Source organism: Anser anser (genome assembly GCF_964211835.1).
Source record: "Anser anser genome assembly, chromosome: 12".
Classification (NCBI taxonomy): Eukaryota; Metazoa; Chordata; class Aves; order Anseriformes; family Anatidae; genus Anser; species Anser anser.
Window position 1 is genome coordinate 1,715,153 of NC_139733.1, and position 26,188 is coordinate 1,741,340.

The following is a 26,188-nucleotide window of genomic DNA, read 5'->3' on the forward strand; positions in this document are numbered from 1 at the left end:
ATAACACTCTGTGAGTAGTGTATAGCTTTTCTAACAAAAGTTTGTATTTCAATAGAATAGGACTTTCTTTTTTTTTTTTTTTTAATGTAGTTCTTGTAGAAAACGATGAAAAGGATGAGGAGGACATGTCTCTGGATTCAGGGGATGAAGCATCACAAATAGAAATCTGCAATGATGCCTCTAAGTATGATACATGTCGCTTGGAAGCTTTGCAGACAGAGGCCAAGGGCTCACATGGAGTAGATACAAAAGAAAGCTGTGTATCAGCTACAGAGTTATCTCCTGAAGCACAAGTTGGTTTGATGGAAAAGACTTCTAAAACTGACTTGGAAGAGATACAGCCAATTACTCCAGTTTCTACAACGTGTTCTGCTGAAGGAGAAAAACAGAACTCAGTTGAACAAGCTCCTTTTAATAACTTCCAAGTTTACAGCAGACAATTAAACATGTCCCATCAATTCAGTCAGTTTAATGTACTCACTCATCAGACTTTTCTGGGAACAACATATCCGATCTCTGCAAATCAAAACCAAGAAGGGGGCAATTATTTTCTATCTGCTTACAGTCAGAGCATGGATACAGAAATGTCATCATCGCCTGGTGGCTGGGATATAAATTGTGATTCTTCCAGGCCATATTCAAAACAGAAATAAACTTGTAAGTCTTTTTTATAAGTTGCTGTGGACTTTTCTGTTTCTAGAATGGTGGATTAACAATTTCTATTTTATTCTGCAACAAAATGTTTCTTGTCCTTTACCTTAAATGTTTTCTTGTCTTATTTAAACCATGATGGCCTGTACCTGTTGGAAGCATCTGAAAATTGAAATAAATATATATATTTTTAACATTTATTGTACTTGAATTATCTTGTTTGTTGGCACTTTTAAGTTTCTACATTTGTATTTGACTTGTACATAGGCTTCAGTTTGAAGTCTGTTTTAATGTAAAACTGAATGTTTGCCTAAAATATGTGAAACGGCAAGTTTTTTTAACTGTAAGAGTATCCAAATCACTTTTCTTTACATAAATATCAACACTTATGTATTTATTTGACACAATTTTGTACAAATGTTTTTACATAGCTATAAGGCAGCGTAGTTATTTTAATGACTGGATTTTGGCAAAATACCTCAATTAGATTAATGGTGCAGTTCCATTACAAAATAAAATAAACTCTTAATGCACAAGGGACTTGCTAACACATTGCATTGTCTGTGGTTTTTATACTGTTTTCAAAGTACACAAAAAAGTACCCAAATTTTATTTCATAACTAGCAATTATCTTTGTCTAATTTTGATGCTGCGTGCTTATTAGAACAACATAAGAATGATCTTACAACTTTTATTTCCCATTGTAGTTCTAGAGTAACGAGAAGAACAAAGCTAGTCTTAATGATGGTGGCAGTTCAGCTTCGCACTGGAAAATCCTCGCTTCTCTCACACTTCAGCAGTGATCACTGTGCTTTTCTACTTTTTAAAACTAATATTGTCATAAACATGGAGTGCTGTCTGTTTCTTAATGCTGTCCTTTTTAGTTTTCCATGTGCTAAGTTAACCTTGCATTTTCTATAGCGATTCTGTAATTGACTCATGTCATGCAGCATTTTCTGACTCAAAGGCTTCTGGAGAACAGTAGCCGATAGTAAAATAGCTGTGGTGTCTCAGAATTACCTGTTTAGTTACATTGATGTCTTTACATACGCTAATACCCTGACTCTTACGTTTACTGTTCTTGTTTTCAAGTTGGCCACAGTCTTTTTTTTCTTCCTGTTTGTAATTTGGTATTAGTGCTTTTATATAGGATGTGTGGTTTGGTACTGGATTATTAGTGTTTGAAACTACATGACTGTAAACTCACAAAGTTAGCTGGGACAATTACAATTCGTTAAAAATGGTAGATTAACAAAAAGAAGTACACTTTTCCCTGAAGTTGAATATCTTCCCTTCTATTAATTGTTTGATTCACTTATTTAAATTAGGAACAAACCATGACCAAAGTAGTTTAGCAGTTATCTTACCAGGCAAGTAATCTATCAAAAAACCTCCCTTGTACCAATAAACTGTTAATGAATTTTGTGGAAAAACTGTTCTACCAAGTATAATGTCAACTGTAGATTCTCACCTATTACATGACTTGGCATACAAAGGGAGAGGAAAGAGCGCACATTTATTCCCTCAGCTACTGCTGTAAGGTACCTTCATAGTCAGGTTATTTCTAAAAACAGTTGTTCCTAGAAGGAATCTTGGGTTGGAGGTCCAGTGGTTTTTACTGCATATCAACTAAAATTAACTCAGGTTAGGCATCTTCTGCAGAGATCTAGAAGAAAAACAGTTTTACTCCAAACTATCCTTTCTCTTGAATGCTAAAATATGTATTTTAAATGCATTTGCTCTTATTCTGGCTGGAAGCATTGAATGCTGTCCTGTTCAGACTTTACTTATAAGTTGACTTCCTTAAACTGAACTCTGTTATTTTGGACTCAGCCATTACAATATTAACTGCTGCTATCCTGTTTTAATGGGAGGTATGTGTGCATGTTACAGTCAACATTGCTGTGGTGTTAAAATCTGAGATTAAGTTAATATACCATTAATTTGTCTAAGCCTAAAACCTGTCTGAGTAAGTACAAGCAGTTTTATGTAGTTAAAAATACCTACCCAGTCCCAAAGCCATTCAGAATCATTCTTTAATCTTTTTATTTATCAAAAAATGCATAAACTCAGTACCATACACATCCATTTTTGTACAGTCTTGGTGGTTTATATTAAACGGACATGTCTTCATGTAGTATGAGGACCATTCTAAATACCATCATTAGTTTAATGTATCTTCAATCTGAAAAGCAACATAACCCTGTAATCCTATCAAAATTTGCATAATAAAATGGTTCACAATTAATTACATTAGCAACGTGCTCTGCCTTTACATTTTTAAGAACTCAGTACAGTTACATGTACCTTTTAAAAGGGTGAAATAAAATTCTCTTCCTGAGTTATGGTGGGAATTAGTCCAGACTCCAACTCCTTTTGCTTCTGTAGGAGGCCCTGAAATAAATGGAATATAAACGTGAATGCTCTGCCTGCCTTAGGCAGTCTGAACTAATAAATGTGCCAGTGAGGTGCAATGCTTTTTAAATACACAACTTAAAGCAGTACAACATAACGCATTCATGAGGGAGGGAACTCAGACTTTCCTGATTCATGCAAAAGACGTGCTGAAGTGTGACTGAAGTGGTAGCCTATCCTAATGTTTCCAGGGATGCCTACGCAGCAGAGACATGGCATTTTCATTGTATTAACTTACTGTCTTGTGCGCCATCACTATATTTGTAGTATTCTAGCATGTTCTTTTATGAAGCCAAACCCCAAAACTTGATGGGTACCAGCTTGTAGTGTTAGCATTAATTATTCTCTAAGACAAAGGAGAGTGTTACCTTTTGACCTAGAACAGTGACAGAAGTATGAGGATGTGCATATTTATGCTCAAATGTAAAAGGTTCCTGCTCTGGTACTAGAAAATGGAGAAAACCTGTAACAAAAACCCTTAGGATTGTATCCTTGGCTATGTGCTTAAGTAATACATGACAGATGTGTCAGGTACAGTCATAAATTTGAAATAGTCTTTTTACTTTTTAGTCAGTTAGCCATTACAGGCTACAACCTGCTAGCAAGTATTTTTATTATGTTTTTATTGGCCTAGTAAAATAAGATGCTCTGGTATGTACTGACTGTAACTGTTTTGTTGTTCTTGTCTTTTAAAAAAGAGACCACAGTGTTGACTCTCCACTTTTCTTCACAAATACTTAGTCCACTTTGCTGGATGAAGAAACTCAGGCTTATTCCACCGCCTACTTTGATTTAAGCAAGAAAACTAAAGTCTGCCGATAATTCTTATTACTGCCATCGCCTGAAATACAGAAGACTTCACTGAGCAACTAAGACAAAGGGAGACTTGCTGAGCTGTAACAAAAGCAACTACAGACTCACCCTCTCCTGGGCAGAGGAGGGCCCTCATGGCCCTTCATTTTTCACTGGTGTATCCAGGGTCCAGTGAGTTCAGCTACACTGTTACTGAAACATCCTGATCATATTTTCCTATATACTCTGTATGGGTTTTAAAGGCTAAAGACTGGCCAAATATGTTGTAAATATATATATATATATTCTGAAACTATTAATTGGATATATATATATACATAAAATTGTGTATATTATCATTTTAAAAAACAAGACTAGATTATCTCCTGAAATAGAAAAACGAAACTCTGCTCTTTGTCTTACTTATATTTCATACAAAATATTGCGCTATTCAGTCTTTCTCAATGAAATAACCAACGCAAAACAGATAGAGCACCTCAGTTCAACAGGTAGTGTCCTAAATGTGGCTGCTAGGTTATTTTAAAAAGAACTTAAAAAACTTTAACTCTTTTCGAGACCCAACCTTCACTGAAAGACTACCCTTAATGTTACTTTTTAGATACTGTTAGGGCCTGAACACTCACTGTGCAGCAAAAATGTTCCCAAGCCTGTGTCTCCTACATTTGCCAACACTGATATTACCGCTTTAAACCTTGTTAAATATTCATGGCTTTTGTTCACCTCAGCAAGCACAAAGTTCAAATTGTGCTTTGAAGACAACAGCTTCATTCTTAACTGAAATACCATTGGCAAATGAAGCCTGAATACAAAACACTTGGAAGTTGTGGCTATTTAACAAAAATATTAATGGGCATTGGGAAAGACCTGTTCTAGTCATGAAGAAAGTCATCTATCTAGGCAAATCTACCTGGAAGTCATGAGAAACTGACAACCTTTCAGTGTTCTTGTGTCACATCTTTTCTTTTCTAAAATTACAGGTTAAGTATGTCGTGGCTGACCTCTCATTTGTGCAAGGGATTGACTTGCTACTGAAGCACTAGGTACACATGTGTGTTTTTCTAAAGCAGACCAGGAGCTAACTAATGGTACTCTATTGTACTTAAGTCTGTCAGAGTTTCCTTCTTTCATTTGGATTGTTTACACAATTTTCTCCTTTAATCTAAAGGAAAATGAATAGCACTGCTATTTGCATACTTTATGTTTTTCTTATACATTTATTTACTTTTTAGCTATATATAATTATTCTAAAAGTACTTTATCTAATAATAAAGTCACTAATATCACTATGGAGTCATTCAAAAAAAAGGATGATACCAATACACACATATCTTTAATAGTCCTCAAAGAAGAATTGCAAACCTAAAGGAAAATTTTCTTTTTTGTCTTGCAGTCCTCAATCAGGCCATTTAGAAGTATGAAAGAAAACTGTTCCTGTGATTGTCCAGGCCTGAGGTTTGAACCTACTGTGGACCACAGTTCATTGCTAGCAGGTGGAGTTATCAAATTCACTCATGTTTTAATAACTTAAAGCTCGACAGTATCTTTTTTTTGGTATTCTGACTCCAAACAGAAAAATACGTAACTTCACAGTTACCAGCTATAACCCAGCTATAGCCTTTGTGCTTTAATTTACTGCAATGTGTGCATCCTTAAAGACACTCTTGCCTTGTTCAAAATCCCTTGGGCAATCCTGAAGACCTAATTGTTACCAGTGACTTACTACAAATTGAACAATGTATACAAACATAGACAGACTTTTGCCTCTGGTAGCTCTTGGGTGTGTTATTCCACCAAATTACATTTTTCTTTTCACTCACAACACCTGGCTGATTGACAAATCCAGAATTTTAGACATTAGCAAAAGAATAGCTATCTTGGAAAGATTTTATAAGGATTTTCACACATCATATTTACAGATTGGAATATTTTTCCAGGCCTGATACTTGATTACCACCCCTCTAACTGTCTGTGCCATCTACATACCTCTGGCATGACTGGCTTACCAGTCATATAACAAAGGTTCGGGTGTTCTGTTAAAATACTGTTCTTTTTTTTCCCCTTGATATTGAAACATTTTTACTATAGGTAATCCTATATCAATACCTGGACAGTAATAAAGTCATTCCTCTTGTTTTCAAGTTTTCTCAGGTATTCCACCTTATCATAGTAAATCTAAGGACGTTCGTAGTCCTTAAGAAGAGTCCAAGGATGGAAGTAATGCATTTACTAAAGCAAAATTAATGAGGAAAGGTAGAGCTTAAGGCCTAAAACTTATATGATGGAAAAAAATGAATTAAAGACTGACACGACTATGTAATAGTTTGCAATGTTCATTTTGACTTCAGTGTGTAGACATACATGTTTATCCAATGACTATTTGCTTACCTGGCGTAATTCTGACAGTCCCTTGAGAATTGCTTGTTGTCTCTCTCTGATTTTAACTCCATCAGGATTTAGAAGAGGATCTCTAGTGTGATCACAGCTAAAAATCTGTCGTGGTGTTGGGTAAGAATCTAAAAATAAATACATATCAAATCAGTTAACAATACTACTATAAATTTTATTCTAATTTTGTAGTAGATTTTCACAGCTTGTGAAAATCAGGTTTTGGTTGCTATTAGATTGTGATCACTTTAAGTCAAATACAACTTAGGTTCCTAAGACCAAAATCTGTATGTAATAATGCCAGAGAAGTGCAATTGTCGTTCAGTAAAGATAAACAGAAAAGGACAGATAAAAGAATTAAAAATGTTGTTGCTTTTTTTTTTTTAATAGAAAGTATAAATTTGGTTGCATAGGCTTTCTGTACAGTGCTCTGACAAACATGGGTTACAGCAGAATTCAGTAAAAACAGATACCAAATTGAACAAAATGTAGCACTTTGAACTAAATCACTGCAACATCTTTTCTACATGAATCAGATCATAATACATTTCAGTACCATTAAACTGTTGATATTGTGGGTCATGTGTTGAAGGTCTAGTCACTGGTGCTTCTGGATAAAGATAATACACTTCATTTGTTCGAACATACGGAATAAACTGTGAAGACGGAGGTCTTCCAGCTTCTGTAACTAGGGGAGGGGAGCTCCTCTGCTGTGCATCTGTCTTGATATTTTTCTCTCTTCTACTATTGTTGTTGTGCACCAGGAAATGAGAAGTATGTGTCTGTTTTTGTTGTACTTGGTGTAACCTGTTCTTAACTGCTGGAACAGGTGGTGAGTCAGACCTGTATGAAACAATTTCAGTTAACATATAAAAAACACAAAAGTAACATGATAAAGTTTCTTAAACAGTAGAGACAAAAACGCTCAGAGGCCTGCACTTTTGCTCCGTTAGTCTGCCTTTATACCAGCTATTTATTATTTACGACTAGCTTGTTTTGTCTTCTCTTATGTCTTTTTAATAGTAGAAAACTAGATGCATGTAAATTATTTAAAACAGTTAAAAATCAGGAAAGAAAAGCATGCATATTTTACTATTTATATATTTATACTTTGCATTAATGCAGAATATTGACATTACCTTTCTTCATTCAAATTATTCTTATGTAATTGTTCTTCCTAGGAGAAAACCAAGAAAGTCAAAAGTAAAATAAAACCCTCCGTATTTTTATATTAAACACTTTCATTTCTCAAAACAAGTTTGTTCTGAAATTCCAAAAGGACTACATGATCTGAGTTCAGGAGAAGGGTATCATCAAAGACTTGTATTAAGGAAAATTGTAGTATCTATGAACTCTAATTAATCTGACTCTAATTAAACTAATTCTAGAAGGACTTATTCCAGTTTTCTATGATAGCTTTAAGAGAAGTAAAATATACTACATATACGTTTTCTTGGAAAGCTTATAAACCTGAAAAGTTTAGTCCAAGGCAATGATTATTAAAGGAAAGGTCTTATTGTTATATACAGTCAGTAGAAGTTTTCTAATTAAATTAAAATGTATTAACGTATCCCATGCTTCTTATGGTATCATACACAGCTTAATTAACTTAAAAATCTGCTTAAAATACATTACCCCTTTTTTCAGGAAAAGAATTTTTGAAAATTTAGCTTTCAACAACATACATGCAAAACTTATTTGCCATTAATCATAAGATTTACTACTAATCTGATAAAAAACAACAAACTTGGTTTAACAGATGAATAAATCTTCAAAGGCACCTATGTGAACAGCTATCTAGCTATGTAATTTCATAAACCTTTTTTTTTTAATACCCACAGCTTCTAAAATATGTGTATGTAGCCATAATAAGCAAATGACTAAACAGAATTAAGGTGGCCACCTTTTCAACACCAGCATATTTTCTACTGGCAGGTGAGAGAAATGTAGGTGTTTATGTATAGACATACATACATACAGAGAGAGAGAGAGCAGGCAGGAATATATTTAATAGTATTTTCTTTATATGAGAATTATTTTTTCCCAGCCACATGCTACACATGCTTACTGCAAATGGGGAAGAAAAAAACCCAACTCCACTAAGTATACATTTTTATGACATTAGAGTACGTCTTCAGTAGCACAGATTCTTTGCAGAAATAAGAACTGGACAGGTACTCCTAATCTATTAACCGGCACCACTACACGATGGACAGAAATGCACAAGTCAGTGATACCATTCTGTCCCCCACACTGCTTTCAATCCAGCTCCCTTTTTACATAATGAAACCATGATTATAAACTACATCAAATACATGCTTTGGCAGACTGAAATAACAATAAATGACAAAAATCAAGATGTTCTGATCATAACAAACAAAACACTGCTGTAGTACTGTTCTTTACGCAAAGGGTAGGTGAAAATTCTCAGAGCTTGAGTTACATAGAAGAAGTGAGTGAAGTAAGTCTTAAAAATACTCATCATTCATGCTAGAGAAAATGTAGTTACCTTTCTGATCCTATGTCCTTTATTCTTCATGTTCATTTCTTCATGAGGTGAAGGAGACCTGTTTTTTGGGCAGAGATTCCCAGGGGTATTTCTTTCTACTAACTGAAGCAGCTCCATTTGCCGTCTTACTTTGTTTTCTTCCCTTTGTTTTTGTAGCTGTTTAGGGTATCTTTCTGATGCTGGAATATATCTTTTCCCAGGCTTGTTTATGTTCCAGTCAGGTCTTTTAGTATGTTTTTCTGAAGGTTTAACTTGTCTTTCTTTTCTTGCATATTGTTCGTATAGCTCACTGTAGATGCCACCATTCTCTTGTCCTGAAATTTTATTTTCATCTGTATACTGCATTTCTTTCTGATATTTTTTGCTGTTGGAGGTTTCCTTATATTCTATGGAAATATCAGGTGATCCACAACACATAGTTCTTCCCTCAGTTGAATCAATACATGCTGAAGTATTACAGTCATCTGAAAAAAAATGTATTTTAATTTCAAGTGTAAGCTATTCAAATAACTTGTTTGAATGTTGTCTGCACATCTATCTACCATTACTGATTTTATTCAAAAAACAGTTGCTACAGTTTTATGATGATTTTTATCCTTTTTGATGTAGAAAAAATATAAGACCAATACAAGCAATTTCAATAAGGAGGAAAAAAAAAGATTAGAGAACAAAATCAAGTCACTACAAAATTAAAATGTAAGTAAAATGAAACTACATTATCTTAAAATGCCAAATTCAGTTTTATTCCTGGTACCCACTGGTAAAGAGCAAAATACAGCTCCTGTTTAGTATTTTAGAATGCTGATGGTTTGGTCATAATCATAGTGCTACTGTCAGAAACTTACTTTCCTAATCTTTGTCTTCTAATGGAAATATTTTGTTCAATTTTTAAAGTACTAAAAATCCAGCCTCTTTCTTTACTAATTAGCATATACAAAAATATTAATTATTTTGTAAATGTTCTGAATTTCTTGTAAAATTTCTACCAGCATTATCAAAACCAAAATTATTAATTTTTTTTTATGCAAATACAAATAAATTAAAGCTTTCTCTTCTCAAGTGCTAAGAAGTTAATAATTTTCTAAATACAAGGTATAAAGCAACTATATGTTTCCACTCAATCTGCTCATTGAGGCCTCACCTACAACATGAATAAATGTAGACTAAGTTCATAGAATCATAGACTTAGAATCATAGTTCTTTTTTGGTTTGTTTGTTTGTTTTAATAGTGTGATACATAATCAAGATAAAGACTGGCAGGTATTCCATCTACATAGACCCACAATTTTGTCTGGATATTTAGCAGGAATTATAAAAAGTTTTACTAAATGGTTGAATATAACCTTTCATTTTCTAATTAGTCTAGTTTTCAAATTCCAGGATTATTGACAGTATTTCTGCTAGCATCTTCAAGGATTCATTAAGGACCCAGCCAGCTTAATACCAAAGCATGTTATATAAGCCTGTGAATATTCACACTGAAGAGTACTAAAATATATGCCTAAATGCCTTAATAAATTTAGTCCTGCAGGGCTTGTGACCATGACTCTAAGCCAAAACCATACTTCAGACTGGCTGATTTGACTTTGTAATTGGCAGGTAACAACTATATAGGCATATCGTTTATTTAGAAGAATACAGTGATATATGGTAATATTATAATATGCCTGTGTCTGTCCAAGTATTTCTTGCTAGCTTTATTTCATTCCGAATGACAGTGATTTGGCCCTGTTGCTCAGTTACACCAATATGCTGTTCCACTGCCTGTATTTCGGTACACCAGGGTAATTAAGTGGAAGGGCTGCGTACCTGTCTGTACAGCGGTGTCTTTCCGAGGAGAAGTCTGCCGATCAATATTACTGCTAATGTCATCAGAAAAGTTATGACTTTGATATGAAATGTCAGTACTACAATTTTCAAATTCAGTGTCACCTAAAAAGAATCAAGGCATTTTTTTTTAATGTAGCAATATATGTTCCATTTAAACTATGCTATCAAGTTATCAGACTATTATGGCTTAGAACTCAAAGCAAAAGGTTGAGAACTATGATTCAGATCCGAATACTCTGCCTGTTTCACTGAAAATCAAGTTGACCATTTATAGGTCTGAATATTCCATATGCCTTCCTGGTGACAGCCTTATATTTCTTCCTTTATGCAATGTAGCATTTGAAGTTATATAATAATAGTAATATACTAAAATACAGTACTCACAGTATTAGTTAACGACACTTGTTTGGAAGGCTCGTTAAATAAACTGAAATGAAATTTGATTCCTGAGGCAAAGGAGCAATTTCTGACCTTATTACAAATGCAGACTGGCAAAGAAAGAACACTAGCACCTCGCATGCAAACACCACAGGAACAAGCAAACTGAATATGAAAAGATTGGTACTTGCCACCAAGATTCTTCTTAAGTTTTGAAATGTCATGTCCCTTCTGAGCCAAATCTCGAATACGCTGTTCTTGTTTTAATCTCAGTGCTAATTCTTGAGCTTTCTGCATTGTCTGATAGATCTCATTTGTTTTAAGAGTCAAAAGTTCCTTTAGAAAAAAAAAAGTAAATATGTGATCATTTGAGAATAAAATAGGATTATTTAATCTCCATATAATCCCCAACGTTTACAGAAATCATGTCAACATACATTCTTGTTTTGAGTAAAGCATTTAAAACAAAACCAAAAAAAACAACAAAAACTAGTTGAGTAGATGCAATACCTAACATTTAACTTTTTAATAGTAAAATCAGAAGCTCTGCATTCTGCTGTGCTGATGAAAGGTGTTCAATCCAAGCATTAAAAAGCCAGCATCTAGATCCTCAAACTTATTTGGATATTTAACTCCTTTCTGATAAATGCATCCTTTCATAAATGTCATCTGATTTCAGCTATCTATCATCAATGTGGTTTAATGAAATAAAAGAAGCCCAAATAAAAATAAGAATCCTTCCTCCTAGTTCCACAAAAGGGAGGGATTAGAAACCTCCCTAACAAAGGCAGAACATCCCTAAATCTGAGGCTTATATTTCTAGACCCAGTGGGTTCAAGACGACTGGGCCAAGGAACAACTCCTATCCAAACTGATACTACCATCTCATACTCCCCCTTCCACTGCATTTGCCAGTGAAAGCAAAACTGAGAGCATGACATGTTTGGAAGGAGCTGAGCTATTACATAGAAATATGACTTTTCCTAATTTTTAGCAGTTTGTTCTAGCATCTACAGGCAGATCCTATACCTTTCCCTCCAGAAAATGCAGAGCAATCAGGCATCCATATTTCTGCAGGTTCTCGAGGAGGCTATGCTTTTGAAAACAGTCTGTTATATGACATCGCAGAATTCTGCTAACACTTATAGCTGCTACTGTGCCAAAAGAAAAGAGTATGGCTTTAACCTTCTACAGATTCTTCTGTAAGAGGTTAAGAATATATAAAAATGTGAAATTTGTGTACACCAAAGGTCAAAATGTTACTTTCAGTTTAATTTTTAAATGAAACAAGCTTGAAAGCTCAGCAGTAGTTACTGAGGTGAAAGTTCTAGAACATCAACAACTTTTTAAACAACTTTTCCAAATTATATTCTGGAAATTCTTTAATCCAGAGTAAAAGCACATCCAGTTAGATAAAGTTCATGATACTGAAGCATCTTAAAAGCACCAACTTATCAACAACAATAATTGGATCACAGACTTTGAGGTATTTTTTTTATTTAAAATTTACGTTTAAAATATATCTTTCTACATTATTTAAAACTACAAGTGCATTTTTGCCAGTTTCATTCATCTTTCTGAAAAGGCCCTTGTCCAAAAAAACAAACTTGCCTTAAACCTATATTGTACTATATTTATTGAGGAAACAAATTTTGGTTTCAAATGTAGAAATTTCAGGTAGTTTTAATTTTCAAAATGAGGAGGCAGCACCATTTTGAAGGTGAGGAACTGTTTTCTTCAAAAAATAGTATTATTACAGACTCTGAATTTGGTAGGCAGAAGTCTGTTTACCATTTTGAAACTCTGAAGGAGTTTTGTTCATGCTTTAGAGCAGTTATTGTCATGTTAATGGAGATGTGGCAAAATCCCTTGCACAGTTTCAAAATATATCCTGTCATCTTTTACTGTACTTAAAAATAGTATATCAAAGTAATATACTATAATAATCAAAACATAGTCTTCCCTCTAGATTCATAGCATCTAAGTTTAGTATATACAGATAAATCAGTAAAAAATTTCCATTTATCTGCACTAAACAAAATACAGAAAACCACCTCTTTTTGTTTTTGTTTAAGCATATCTTCTTCAAACTGTTTCTGCATCAGTTCTTTTTCTCGTGCTAGGCGCTGTTCTTCCTCTTGTTCTTCCCATTTTCTCTTCTCTTCATCCAGTTGTTTCTTCTTCCGCTTTTCTTCTACCTGAGCCATTATTGCTTTCTGGTAATATCATAAAAAAGTAGAATTAAAAGGTATAAAATTGAAGGTATTACAATCTATTTACTCATATACTTCCATGTATGTGTATAATATTTGGATTTGGAAGCATTAAAAAAGAGACAATTTATTCAAGACAATTTATTAGTTTATGTGACAGTACTAGGGAAAATAGCTGTCTAACAGTTCATTCCTAACGAAAAAATATTTCAAACACTTCTTTTGTTCTAATTTCTCAAAAGATATGTAGTTGCCTTCCCATTTTTTTTAGAACTACCAGCCCAGCAAAGCGGTTTGAAGACAAAATGCTCAAAGATAAACAAAAGTCTCTTTTTATATTTTCAAAATGGTTTTGTACATTGCTTGTGAAGAAATAGTGGTCTGATTTTTATCTAATATACTTTGATCTAGCAAGAATAACAGTTTGAGCAGACAGAATCATTACATTTACACTAAGATTTATTTACATTGTGCTATAGACATCTTCATGAAGATGTATGTTCAGTTAAGAGTGCAGCAGAAGTAATAGGAATGGCGGCAGTACAGTAGATAAAATTTTAAAATTCATGGAAGGGGTATATGCAAATATCAGTCCTCCTGATGACAGTGGAGACTAAAAAAAATGTACGCAAAACCTATTAGAGCTCTAAAGTCTGTGTTGTGTCTTTTTGAGGTGAGAATTCTGTCACAGAAATGCAAACAACTCCACACAGATATTAAAAAACCGTAGACTCTGAGAGGAATAATGTTAAACAATTGTAAACGTGACTTGAAGCATAAGAGTCAACTGCCTCACTATTATTAAATATCATGCTTTATTCATATGACAAAACTACCTTTCATCCACTCATTAAAATGTCATTAAACTTTAAAACAGAAATCTACCTGATGTTCTAACTGTTTCTGCCGCCGTCTGTCTCGCTCTTCAATCTGTGCAGGATCCAGGAGAGCTGTCATTGAACGAAGGAAACTACAAACAAGGAAATGTGTATATGTTTTTAATCATAAAAAGGAAATCCTAAAGCCTTTCTTAATTAGAAGTCTCAGTTAGATTTCAAATAATATTTTCATATTGAGGCTATCACATTGCATTAATTAATTAATACAATTCATTGTAATGAGTAAGGAAGAAAGTAAGCTTGCAGTAAATTTTATTAATGAACAACAGAGGCACTTGTGTCTTACAAAGCTGAAACAACATGTAATTCTGAAAAAAAGCAAAAGCTAGATGAGATAGATCTTATGATCAGCTTTAAAGGATCTTATTCAAGTATTTTTTTTTAATTTCTGAGGAGGTGACAGAAATGAGTTAGCTGGGAAGATGATTACCCTTTCAAAGCTCACTCACCTGACTTTCTGACTGTGATCCAAAGCACTGCTTTTAGCACCTTTTTCTGCATTTTCCACCTTTGAGGGCATGAGGTTGCCTAAAGCTGCAGGTGAAAAAGGGTGAACAAAAGCAGTCAGCTCCTTAGGGTCAGGTGACAGGCAAAGACTTTCAGGCTGCTTTTTGTACATTCCATTTAAAGGGTGTTGTGCATTAGTATTAAGGTAGTTCTTTAAAGTATCAAAATGCATTGCCCATCTGTCATGCTCTTCAGCCTAAATAAATATGAAGCAACAAAAAACGGAAATGCGCTCAATTACACTGTTTCTATAAAGCATGGTTAACAAAAGAGTTAGACAATACATATTTTGTACAACAGGAACATCTGAAAATCTTTGTTATGGAAGTACAATACACAGAGCAGTTAATTTCCTAGAACTATTTCTGTTGTGTACAAGTCAGATCAGAAATTACACTGCTGATCAATACACTTGGTCAGCACCAACGTATTTCTATTATATTGACAGCAAAGACAAACAAACGAACAAACCAGAAAGTTCAAAACAAACAAACAAAACGACATTAAAAGTAAAAGAAAAAAAAAGTAAGCTAAAATGAAATTAGGCTTTTTGATACGGCTTTTTCAATTTATATTACTATTCCATCCCATATTTTTTCAAATAGTACTGCAAAACTGCTTGATGTCAGTACTCTGTGCACTCTGCCATACTTTTCTCCTTTTGTGCATATATTCTCTCCCTGATAACATGAACAAGTGGCATGTTTTACACTGGCCCACATTTACCACCTCTGCTTTAATGCTGGACACTAGCAGAATTACTGTGCATTGGGCAGAGATGTTACTCTATAACTTCCTATTTTCAGCTTGACAGACCCATTGTAAAATAAGCCTTCTTTCCCACCCACACCATCTGTCATTTTCAATTAAACACAAGAATCCTAGCAAAGTACCTGAAACTTCTTTAGAGGTGACATATTGGCTTTTTAAGTCTCCGTTCTGTACTACCTGAGCTTATTTTTTGGCGCCACGTTGGGAACTGAATATTTTAATATTTCATTAATAGAAGATTTTTACCTAAGGGACCTTTGTTTTTGCTGTAGGTACTGAGATTGTTTTTTTCTTCTCAATAAAAGAAGATTTGTTTCTCTGGAAGGACTGGAGAACGGCTCCCTCAAATTTTGCATTCTGCAGAAAAGAAACTAACATAATCCACTTAAAGCCTTCTGGGAGTCACTTCCTTGAACAAAAAGCCACCCTCTTTAAGAAAAGTTTTATACCTATTAAAAAAGACACAAGAAACTCTTAGTCCAAATAATAATAAGAATCCAAATAATTCTTTCTCCTGTTTCCTAAGTTTTGCCTATCCTTTGTACACATTGATGTGGAACCACACAAGAGCAGTTAAAAAAAATCTATTTTATTCTTATGTAAATCTGTAGTGAAATATGTAGAAAGGTTGAGAGTGTAACACAAGACCTGAAAAATAAAATGTTGAAGAAAACAAGATTAAGTGCATGTAGCTTTCTTTCAAAAGGGGCTGGAAGTGAGATTACTGTAAGGTGAGTAACTACATCCATCTCCCCAGGGCACAGCTATCAAATTAAAAAAATGAGGCAGCTGATGCTGGGACCTTTCACAGCTGTGTTGCTTTCACAATATAAAGCTCAGTTTGCAAAGGAAATTCAATTCCTTCAACAGCTCAGGAAATGAAAAAAAATTGTGTCACATGTAAGTATGTGACCAGCCTTAGCAAGAAGGTGTTTTTTTTTTTTTGGAGGTGGGTAGGAAAGCTCTTTTCTAGCATTATGAAGTACGGAATTGGAATGATGAGTTTCTGTCCAGGGATTGTGTAATTGCTGTATTAAATGCTTTAGTTGAAAGTAAAAGCTGCAGCCTTTTAATACAGAAGTTTGTAGGTTATGAATGCTCATATCAGGCAAGTTTTGGTAATTGGGATTCTTGTTCACTAATAATACAGAGAATAGTGAATATACCTGATACATAGCAAGAGGATTGTTTGATCCCGGGTTAAAGCTACACACAGCAATTTGGAAATCTGGATTCTAGCTATAGTACAATGTTTCTTCATTTCAAAAGACAAGAGACTTTAGAAAAGCATGTCAATATTGGTCTGCATAAGAATAGAGAATGTTTCACTGAACTTAAAATCAGTAATAAGATAGAAATAATAACATAGTAAAGGAAACAAGTCTTCTTCCATATAAAGAGCTTACAGGGTGTAAGACATCTTGCCCAAACCAGCCAATAGTATTAGATCTCCACATATCTGACCTGCAAAGCAATTATATTGGCCACAGTTTCCTTTGAGATCCAGTGTAAGAGACCTATGTTCAACAGCCTGAAAAAACTGAAGGATAAAAAAGGTAGGGCTACTTTTTTCAATCCTTTTTGGAGTAGAAATGTTTAAAAAGCTTCATTAATGTGTACATGTGTGCATATGTATGTCTTGAAGTAGTATTTCCAGAAACAAGATCTGAACACCACTGTGACACATTGTGATTGTCTTTAACTTTACTTGTTTTTTTTTCTCATCTTCTTTGGTAGTCTACAGGAAGTTTCTTTTTGCACAGTGTCTGGCTATTGTCTCTACAAAACCTTCCAGCCCCTGGTGCTTTCACACTATGATGGGGGGGAGGGGGGAAGAGTTGGAGGTAATACCACTGTTCTCATCAAACTAGACACAGTTTTCTGCCACCAAAATACTGGAATGCCTACTGGCTAAGTGGGCAGCTCTCTTGAGTTTATGATTGAAAAACTGGATGTGCTGCATTCAATTACATCTTTGTCACTAGTTCATTAGGTCTAAGATTTTATCTCTTATTTCTTAGAACAAAAGTTGAAATAAAAGCTTTTCTTATTCCAAAAAGTACCTCTAAACCACAGATACCTTTGATAAATTCAGTTTTTCTTCTATTTTTTGTAGCTTAGCTTCTTCCTTCTGTTTGTCCAGCTCTTCAAGCCACTTCTTCCGTTGCTCATGCTTTGAAGGTTGTTCCTGTGGCACAGCTTCCTGAAATAAGATAAACGCCAATCTATTACTTGTAGCAACTACTAATATGTATTGAGTACATAAGTGTGTGTGTACATGTTATGTACAAGCTCTTATGGGGGCATGGTGATAACACTTTCTAGGAATGCTGAGTATGCCACAAAAAAGACATTCGTTTTTACTGTAATAACTGACAACAGATACAAACCTATACTGTTTGAAAGCAATCACTGTAGAGGCAGTCCCCCTAAGAATGTGTTTATCTGACACAGCATTCTTAGAGTGACAGCTGACTTTCTGAAAGGCAGGTTAGAGTAAAAGTCAAAAGGCTATGCTTATTATTCTGTAAGCAGAGCTAATGAACAATGCAAATAATTACATAACCATTGAGATTATTCCTCAAAACAGAGCTGGAAAAGATTCATACCTTTTAGTTAGTAATCAACGTGGAAAGACAAAAACAGGTTGTTCATGACATAAATATACTAATTTGTAAAACTACAAATCGGAGCAACAGGTAAGTTTGATATAGGGAGTTGGCAGCACTTCAGAGAGCTTAAACTAATCACTGAAATTTGATTCTGCTTCCAGTTAATGCTGGATCCGTACAAAAAAGAAAATCTTGTATGAATTAAAAATTGAACAGTTCCGGAACAGTGCAGTGGAAACTTTGCTCTTCAGTGTTTTTACTGATAGCTTTACCTTATCTGGGTTAGCTGTTTCCCTTTTCTCTGTATGTGTTTTTTCATTGCCAGATTTTGCCCAGAAACAACCCACCTCTCCTTCCAAAGTCTCTTTCAGCTTCTTCTTCAGTGCTACTTGTTCATCTTCAGGAGGAAGGGTGGGGAGGGAAGTGCACAAAACTTTGGTGAGAATTCCTACTACAGGCAGGTAGATGCATTTATTAAAATAAATAATTAAAAAGGCACACCGACTCTACAAGCTCTACAGTTTTGATTGTAAAAAGGGCTACAAGATGAAGTAACTACTGTGTGAGCTATCAGTTTAAATGTGATTTTGCTCTTAAAGAGGATGGCTGCTGAGTCTCTGCCCAGAGATGTGGAGGTAACAGGAATCTCTGAGAAGACTACAAAACACTGAAGGCTTAAGAATAACTGAGGAGAGGGAAAACTAAGAGAAATAATTAATAAAAATTGAGATAATTGATTTTTTTATACTAATGATATAAGATTACTCTGTAGCTGCACTGGATTAATAATATTAAATGCAAGCTACTGACAGTGCAGAATCAAACTGAAACTAGATAGTCTACATCCAAGCTGAAAACAAAACACTCCTGTATATCAATCATGTAAAGCCTGTGACAAATTAAGTTTTTTTACTGTGTTAAACACTCCCAATTTTCTGCAGGTTCCCCTTGGTTAGGGATAAGGCAAGACGGCAAACTATTTCAAGGTCAAATTGCAACTTGTATTCAGTCACAATGGTAGATAAGGCAACACTTTTCCCTTTAAAGAAACAAACTCATTTGTTAATGATAATGGCTATCACAGAGTGAAAGAATGTGACCAAATCAGTAGCCAGTAACTCCTACAATATGAAGTATAAACAAATGTGCTTGTTTGCCTGCTTCTGAACAAAATATTCTTGCAATATGTTACAGGTTTTTCTTTATACAGATTTTTTTGAAACTCATAAATGTCAATCTTTCCTAGAGACAAACGAAAGTACATAACTTCCAAATTTGTAGCAATTGCATTGATACAAGTAAATCTATAAAAGCATAAGGAATGCAAGGTTTCTTGGCATCTTGAGCATAATAAACTGATAAAATATAAATAGTCTGTATTATAATTACCTAATTCTTTCTTCCATTGTGTCTTTTTAAATTCTAATAAGGCTTTCTCCCCTTCTCTTTCACCCAAGGTAGTAAATATGTCAGCTGGTTTCCATGACTCCTTTCTAGAGAAGAGGAGGATAGAAGAAAAATAATACCAAAAAAGCTTATCTGTTAACTTTTAAATTAGTATTTAAAATTACCTTTAGATATATTCTTACTGTGATTAAGAATGTTAATTCTTACTGTAATAAGAAGATTAACAATATTAATCATTAATGGAGACACTTTTTTTGTAGACAATAACACAGATTTACATACATAACTTGCTGTCCTTGTTGCGGATATGACTCTTGTTTCCTGCTCGAGTTAGAATTAGCTTCATCTGGAACAGATGAAACTTCATTGTAACACTTTTCCAAAAAGCTTGTGTTTTCCTCTGATGACTCATTAGCGGCTGTAGAAGGATACAAACACATGTAAATATATATATATATATCTCCACACACAAGTAAATAAAGCATGTGCGCCCACTAAATACTTCTCAACATTTACTGCTTTAAAAACAAGAAACCTGCAAACTCGACATTCTTTAATAGAACTGTTTTTAGCTCTGCTTGTATGTCTAAGGCATGTAAGTTAAAACTTTACAGGGTATTTTTAGAATGCTAGACTTATAATAAATGCTTATACTTGACAAACAGCTCAGATTTTTGTACTTAGTAAAAGTAATTTCTTTTTTGTAATTACTTAATTTCAATGTGTCTTGTTTGTGGTGACCAAGAGCTGACTTCTTTCATAGGTCTACAAACAGGAGTAAAGATGTAATACAAGAACATACACAATAGTTCTCACACGTGGCAGTATAAGGACTGCAAAACAAATAATACTCAACAGTAATATTACAGCTAGGCAAAAAGATGCATGTATATCTTGGGGCCAGAGGAAAATGTCACTGCTGCTCTTGAGATGCACAGCAATACCTGAACTCTTCATACAACCATAAAGTCCTAACTCTGTGTTTTTTTTCAAACTTATAATGGTAATAGTACAGTGCCGTTCTACTATGTATCTTTTTCCCCAATGTAAAATACTTAATTTCAGCACAAAACATTGGCAGTTGCTTGCTTTCTTACTCTGCAAAGTATTAGAATACTATTAAGCAATTCCTAATTTTTACTGTTAGCATTAACTTGTTTGGTTCCTAAACAGTAACAGGCAATTTCATATCTATAGTAGCAAACAGTATTTTGTCAGAGAGCATTGGAGTAACATCTCTGCAGCATGAAAATAACCTTAAATTATGAATTCAAAATTAAACTTTTCACATTCAGCTCCATTTCCATGAAACAAACTTCAACTATCTGTATGGAAACTGTACTTTTGCAGCAGGATGCATCTTACCCATTTCTTCGTGCTTTTCATTATGAGTCTCAAAGATGCTTCTAGTTCCTTCTTTTACAGTCATCAAAATCTGTTGAAGCTGTTCTTGTGTTAAACACACCAAATTTCCTAGGTCTTCAGCTGATATATGTGGATTTTGAGGTCTCTGTTTACTTTTTTTAACATCAAGATTCTCTGAATCAGGCTTCCCGTTTGTCTTATCTCTTTGAAAAATCAAAGAGTGATCTTTAGCTGTGGCTTCATTTGAGGAAGGTTTAGTTACATGCATTTTTTCACCTTTTGTCATTGATAAGCTTGATTCACTCCTTGGTTTTGCTAAGTTTTCCTGCTTGATACAGGCATTCTGTGTTGACCTCAGAATATGTCTAGTACGCCTTATTCTCAACGCCTGTTTAGGGACTCTGGCTTTATTGCCCATCTGTTTAAAAAAAAGTTAGACCAGATATTAAATAAGCTAAGGAAATAAATTCTCATAAGTAACAAACAAAAAGATTTAAGCAACAGGTAAAAGTGTCATTTTTCCTCTCTGTTCCATCAATAGAAACTACGTATAAACTAGTGAAATATCTCTGAGTGCTAGGAATACCTTAAATGAGGATACAGCACCTAAATTTGAATATTTAAAGATGACATGAAAAATTACTTGATACACCATAACATTTAAAAGAATCCACAAATATTCCTTCATTCTTCTTTGGTATTTCTGAAGCATGGCTTCAAACAGGTATATGTCTTCATAAAAAGCCACTACTATTTCAGTCTTGACTCTTCCATTCTGTAATAACATTACCCTTTCCAGGCTTCCTGATATACACTTGTGTTTATCTCACAGGAACAGGCTTGCTCTGGTTCCCCTGCTCACTGCATTCCAGTTCACTAAGACAGGGACAACCTATACAACTACACTGGGACTAAAACACATTTCAGATCATATTTACCAGAATCCCTTTAGGGTTTCTGAAAGTCCCAATCTGGATGACTTCCTGTTTGGCAAACTAAAGCATTTTGCAAAGGTAAAAGTAGTCATATAACTTAAAATTCAACCTTGTGTTGATGATGTTGTTGTTGTTGCTGAACTCTTTTTAAATTCAGATTGGATACAGGAAAAGGTTCTATACTGAGAGGGTGGTCACGCACTGAACAGGCTCCCCAGGGCAGTGGTCACAGCACCGAGCTGCTGGAGTTCAAGAACTGTCTGGATAACACTCCCAGCCATAGGGTCTAATTTTTATGTGGTTCAGTGTGGAGCCAGGAGTTGGACTCAATGATCCCTGTGGGTCCATTTCAACTCGGGACATTGTATGATTCTTTTTTACAGCTATTACGAACCTGTGAAATGCATTTTCATAAACATAACTGATTACAAATACTGAGACACTTCAAATGTGTTTTCAAGCATCTGTTAACAAATTGAAGAGTATAATGTATGAAGTAATTGAAAAGTAATTTCTTCACTTACCTTCACTGAAAGCCTTGATTTATCTTTTGGGAAACAAACATAAACATATGAGAGCAGTATTTAATAGCAACTTCCTCCTGAAAAACAGATCTTAAGAAATTCAGGAACTATTGTAGTCATCTGATGTTTTGTAAGGTGGGGCAAGTACTTTCCCTGTAACATCTGCCTCTATTATTTTACTTTTTAAAAAAAAAAATCAGAATGTACACTTCAAAAGTATGTTGGAAAACAAAACAAACGTCTAGATATATTTCAGTTGTCTATAGAACTACTGTACCAGTCTGATCTTCCCCTGCTACTCATTCTCAGAGAGCCCAGAGGTAATGGCTAATTTTTAATTGTTTATTTATTGTGCTTTTTTGGTTTGCTTTCTGTGTCCCATTCTTCCAGGACAGTCCATGCATCCATCCCCATCTGCTACATGATGTTATGTCTCCATCACTTACAGCCTAAAGAAACAACACTTTCATAATCACACCACCCTTCACTGTTCCCCCTACCGCTGCCCTGAAGTATACATACTCTTCAGTATTTTAAGCCAAATTCTGCACAGAGCTGGTGGTTGCAAAAATATTATGTTTAACATAATACTTAATAATAAAGAATATTATAATATTGATTAATAGAGAGGATGTGATACTCAACACGAGAAATCTTGTACACATGGGTAAGGGAAAAGGGAGAGAAAACAGTTGGGATGATACTTTAGTGGAACAAATCTGTGAAGATAAGGCTGCTTCAGCTGCACTGTGCAATCATGGCTCTGACAGTGGTTGTCATATATTTTGCACTGGTAGCTCCTGTATTTTTTTTGCATTGGAGAATACTAACTGTTCAGACTGTCTGCAAAACACCCTATTAATAGTCTTCCATTTAGATGAACATTTTAAAACTTGGGAGTATGCTAAATCTCTCCTGGAGAGCTACGCATTAAATTGTGAACCATCTTGCAGTTTCCATAGTAAGAGTGTTTTGGGACTGTGTTTCCTCACTAGGTTCATTCACCAGTTTGAATACTGAAACAATTTAATTTAAGGAAGAGCTGTGTAAAGGTAACTTGTTAATTCCTGGAGAAGACTGCTTCTTTGAGGCTAGCTCAGAGTCCAAGGCAAGGCTTTATCTCAGAGACCTCTGAATAGGGTCAGTGAATGTTCCATAAATGATGCGAGGTAAGTTTGAGGTAAGTGAAAGCTGTAGCGCTGCTGTTCCAGAGGTGTTGCAAGGTTTTGTCTCCAGTAGATGTATTCCTTGTTGACTCTTATATAATGTCTCCTTCGACAGCAAAAAGTGGAATATAATTTGGAGGGCATTAAATGGAGAATTCCTGTACCCTGAATGCCAACAGTTAGAAAATGTGGTTTTATGCTTGTATATATTTGATGTTTATGTTCGATAAATCAAAAACCTAGATTTTAATAAAGTTTAATTATTAACATATGAGATAGTTTTTTCTAGTGTGGTAGCAATGATATCTGGCCTAAATAAACAAATTATTGAAAATGATAAACCTCAATTGCCAGATACTAAAATTACTTTAAATTCAGAAGCGTGGTATGATAGATTTCTAAATTAAGCAGGGAGTTACTAAGCTGCTTTTTCCTTGTTAATGAGGTGCTACTAAGTTGCAGGCATTCTCTAGTTATGACAATCTATATATAATAGTACTTAACATTTTGTGAAGGCAGACAAGCTGTAAACTGTCAAGACAATTTGCCAGTTGTTTGCCTGTGGACAGGCTACTCAGATGTTCACTATCAACCTAGACCAGTGGCAAGTTGGTTAAGAGGGCCAAGTAATAGCATTGTACAATTACTCTTCCTAATCTGAATATTTCAATAAAGCTGTGGTTCATATTGCTTGGAGGTTAAACTTTAAGAGGCTTTAAAAATTACTTCAGATAAATGACTGAAAAAATACCAGAAGAAGCTAAAATTAGCTTAGGCTTTCCATCCAACACTTCAGTTTCAAGCTTCAGTCCATCTCTGCAAAAGGAGAGAGAGAGAGAGAGAGAGGGAGAGAAATCAGAACTATTAAGTAATATGGTAATGGTTAAGATCTTTACATTAATAACAAAGACAACTGTACTCCATTATAACATGGTATTTACTGTAGGTCAAGGTGGACTTTCACTCTCCAACTTTATATGTTTGTGAGAAGTTCTTCAATACAAAGAAAACAGGTCACAAAAAGGATACATTTTTATTAATGATACTGGAAAGTTTGGATTAGCCTGTTACAAGGTATGTCTTTTAGAGTGAAGGTGCCACTGTATATATGCTGTATTCTACAAAAAATACTACACAATCTCCGTGAAATTCCTGCGCTGTTCATTACAAAGCGTTGTATTCTAAAGTCTTGAATTATGCTTCCATGCAAAATAGTACAATTTGTTTTAAGTAGAACAAATGCTACTATAAAGGTTTATGAAAACAAACAAAAAGCAAACAACAACAACAAAAACACGCACAACAAACAAACAAAAACAAACAGTGGGAAGGCCTCGCTACGAGCACAAAGTGCCCAACGCCTTTTCTTCTTCCACGTAATTAAGAAAATCTGTCCGATTCATTCTCGGGGTGCTCAAAATAGGGCTTACGCTCAAGCTGCCTTTCATTGAAAACCCCAAACGCTCGTAGCTTTCTAATGAGCACCGTTCTAATTAACATGGCGAAGGTGCCCGAGGCTGCCAGCGGGGTGCGGCAGCCCCGCAGAGCTCCCGGCCGGCCGAGGGCCCTGAGGGACGGGGCGAGGCGAGGCTCGGGGCCTCCCAGGGCTCGCCAGCAGCGTCCCGGGCGGGGGCGGTCTCCACAGGCGGCCGTGGGGAGGGTCCCGCTCCTTACCCCAGGTTCATGGCGCGGCCGGGCCGGTGATCCTGAGTGATGCCTGGGGCCGCCTCGGTGCCTCCTCGGCCGCCCGCGCTCTGTGTACGGCCGTTGCCAGCCCCGCGTAAGGAGGCGGGAGGCGATAGGTTTCCCGCGGAGCCAATGGGCTCCTCGCACACTGCGGGGGCCGGCGGAGCCGGGGCTTGTGGGGAATGGAGTCCTGCTGGCGGGGGAGGGGAGGGGGGCTCGGCTTAGCGCCTGCCGGGGCGTCCCCCCTGGGGCGCTGTTGTGACGCCGTGTGGGAGCTGAGGGTTCCCTTTGCAGGGACGGGCGGCTGCCTGAGTGTTTTTTTTCCAAATATTACTTCCTAGTTCTTCACAGGGCATTTATTGAGTGGTAACGTTAGCGAGTGAGTCTCGGGGACTTTGATTTAGGGCCTAGAGGAAAGGCAGAGATAAGAGAGGCAGACATTTTTCTCAGTAATCCACCTCCTGTGAAGTCCCGAGAAGCTAGGGGCATACAGAATACTGTGATGATGAAAGTGCTGCCCGTCTGGGCTTTCTTACAGCAGTCTCTCTTGTGGGAATAAAAATGGTTTTTTTGCAGAATTACATTGTTTAGAGGGAAGGAATGTGGTATTGAGATATGCTTGCAGTGATAAGAAAGCTTAGCAGGCGACCTTGTAAAATGCAGACAACCAGACTCCTTAGAGCAATTCGGTGAAAATCACGGTGTCAAGTCAGATAAGTGAAGAAACATTACCACTTCAAACAGTAAAAAAGTAAAAAGAAATTTGAAATTTAACAGGCCGGCAACTGAAGGCCGTGCATTGTCTGTGAAGCATCAGATAGATTGTGAACCTAGATTACCCACTCAGTGGGGAAACAGGGGAGGGTCCTGGTCATCGAAAAAGTATATAAACTGTGTTATGGAACTAGTAGGTGCGCTCCTGCTTGTGGGACGCCTGCCATTGCTATTGCAAATAAATTACTACTTCACTGAAATCCTCGCCTGAGCCTAAGTTATTGGCTACAGAGTGTTTCTCACACTCTGAATCTCCCTGAGATGCTATCAAGAATAACTTTTAAACACTAATTTGTTTAGCTGATAATTTTTTAGGATCATCAAGTCCAGGACAGAAAACTGGATAGA

General features: G+C 35.6%; 2 protein-coding genes across 15 annotated transcripts in view; one reads left to right on the forward strand and one right to left on the reverse strand.

Moving 5' to 3' along the window:
• TASOR (transcription activation suppressor) overlaps window positions 1–851 on the forward strand; it is a 30,688-nt gene extending 29,837 nt beyond the window's left edge. For all 4 annotated transcript variants that reach the window (XM_083795668.1, XM_083795666.1, XM_083795667.1 and 1 more), the window contains exon 23: window positions 91–851. In XM_083795668.1, coding sequence (XP_083651794.1) covers window positions 91–653 — 563 coding nt within the window. In that variant the 3' untranslated portion in view covers window positions 654–851. The remainder of the gene's footprint in view (window positions 1–90) is intronic.
• CCDC66 (coiled-coil domain containing 66) lies at window positions 1–25,254 on the reverse strand. Of its 11 annotated transcripts, none has more exons than XR_014571535.1 (20): window positions 25,055–25,248; window positions 24,132–24,196; window positions 22,215–22,237; window positions 20,756–21,173; window positions 19,673–19,808; window positions 19,373–19,476; window positions 18,256–18,380; window positions 17,452–17,574; window positions 14,543–14,796; window positions 14,080–14,164; window positions 13,036–13,197; window positions 11,173–11,317; window positions 10,583–10,705; window positions 8,774–9,237; window positions 7,404–7,441; window positions 6,821–7,107; window positions 6,265–6,392; window positions 2,959–3,045; window positions 758–813; window positions 1–516 (listed from the first exon to the last, which is right to left on the reverse strand). XR_014571535.1 is itself a non-coding variant. In XM_083795683.1 (19 exons), exons 1-18 carry the CDS (start codon window positions 25,063–25,065, stop codon window positions 2,962–2,964), a joined length of 2,775 nt encoding a protein of 924 aa, XP_083651809.1. In that variant the 5' UTR covers window positions 25,066–25,248; the 3' UTR covers window positions 478–516; window positions 2,959–2,961. The 11 variants fall into 11 exon arrangements, 8 of the variants coding, with proteins under 8 accessions (XP_083651809.1, XP_083651808.1, XP_083651806.1 ...); XR_014571536.1 differs by lacking the exon at window positions 1–516 and adding an exon at window positions 2,123–2,317 and having other exon boundaries at window positions 675–813; window positions 25,055–25,247; XM_083795683.1 differs by lacking the exon at window positions 758–813 and having other exon boundaries at window positions 478–516.
• Window positions 25,255–26,188: the final 934 nt, after the last annotated feature.

Excerpts from the sequence above, each read along its gene's own strand:
- CCDC66 (XM_083795683.1), bottom strand. Across the intron at positions 17,575-18,255 it reads AAACAGCTAACCCAGATAAG|GAAGCTGTGCCACAGGAACA; the intron begins GTAAAGCTATCA and ends ATCTTATTTCAG. Across the intron at positions 3,046-6,264 it reads GACTGTCAGAATTACGCCAG|GGCCTCCTACAGAAGCAAAA; the intron begins GTAAGCAAATAG and ends CATTTATTTCAG.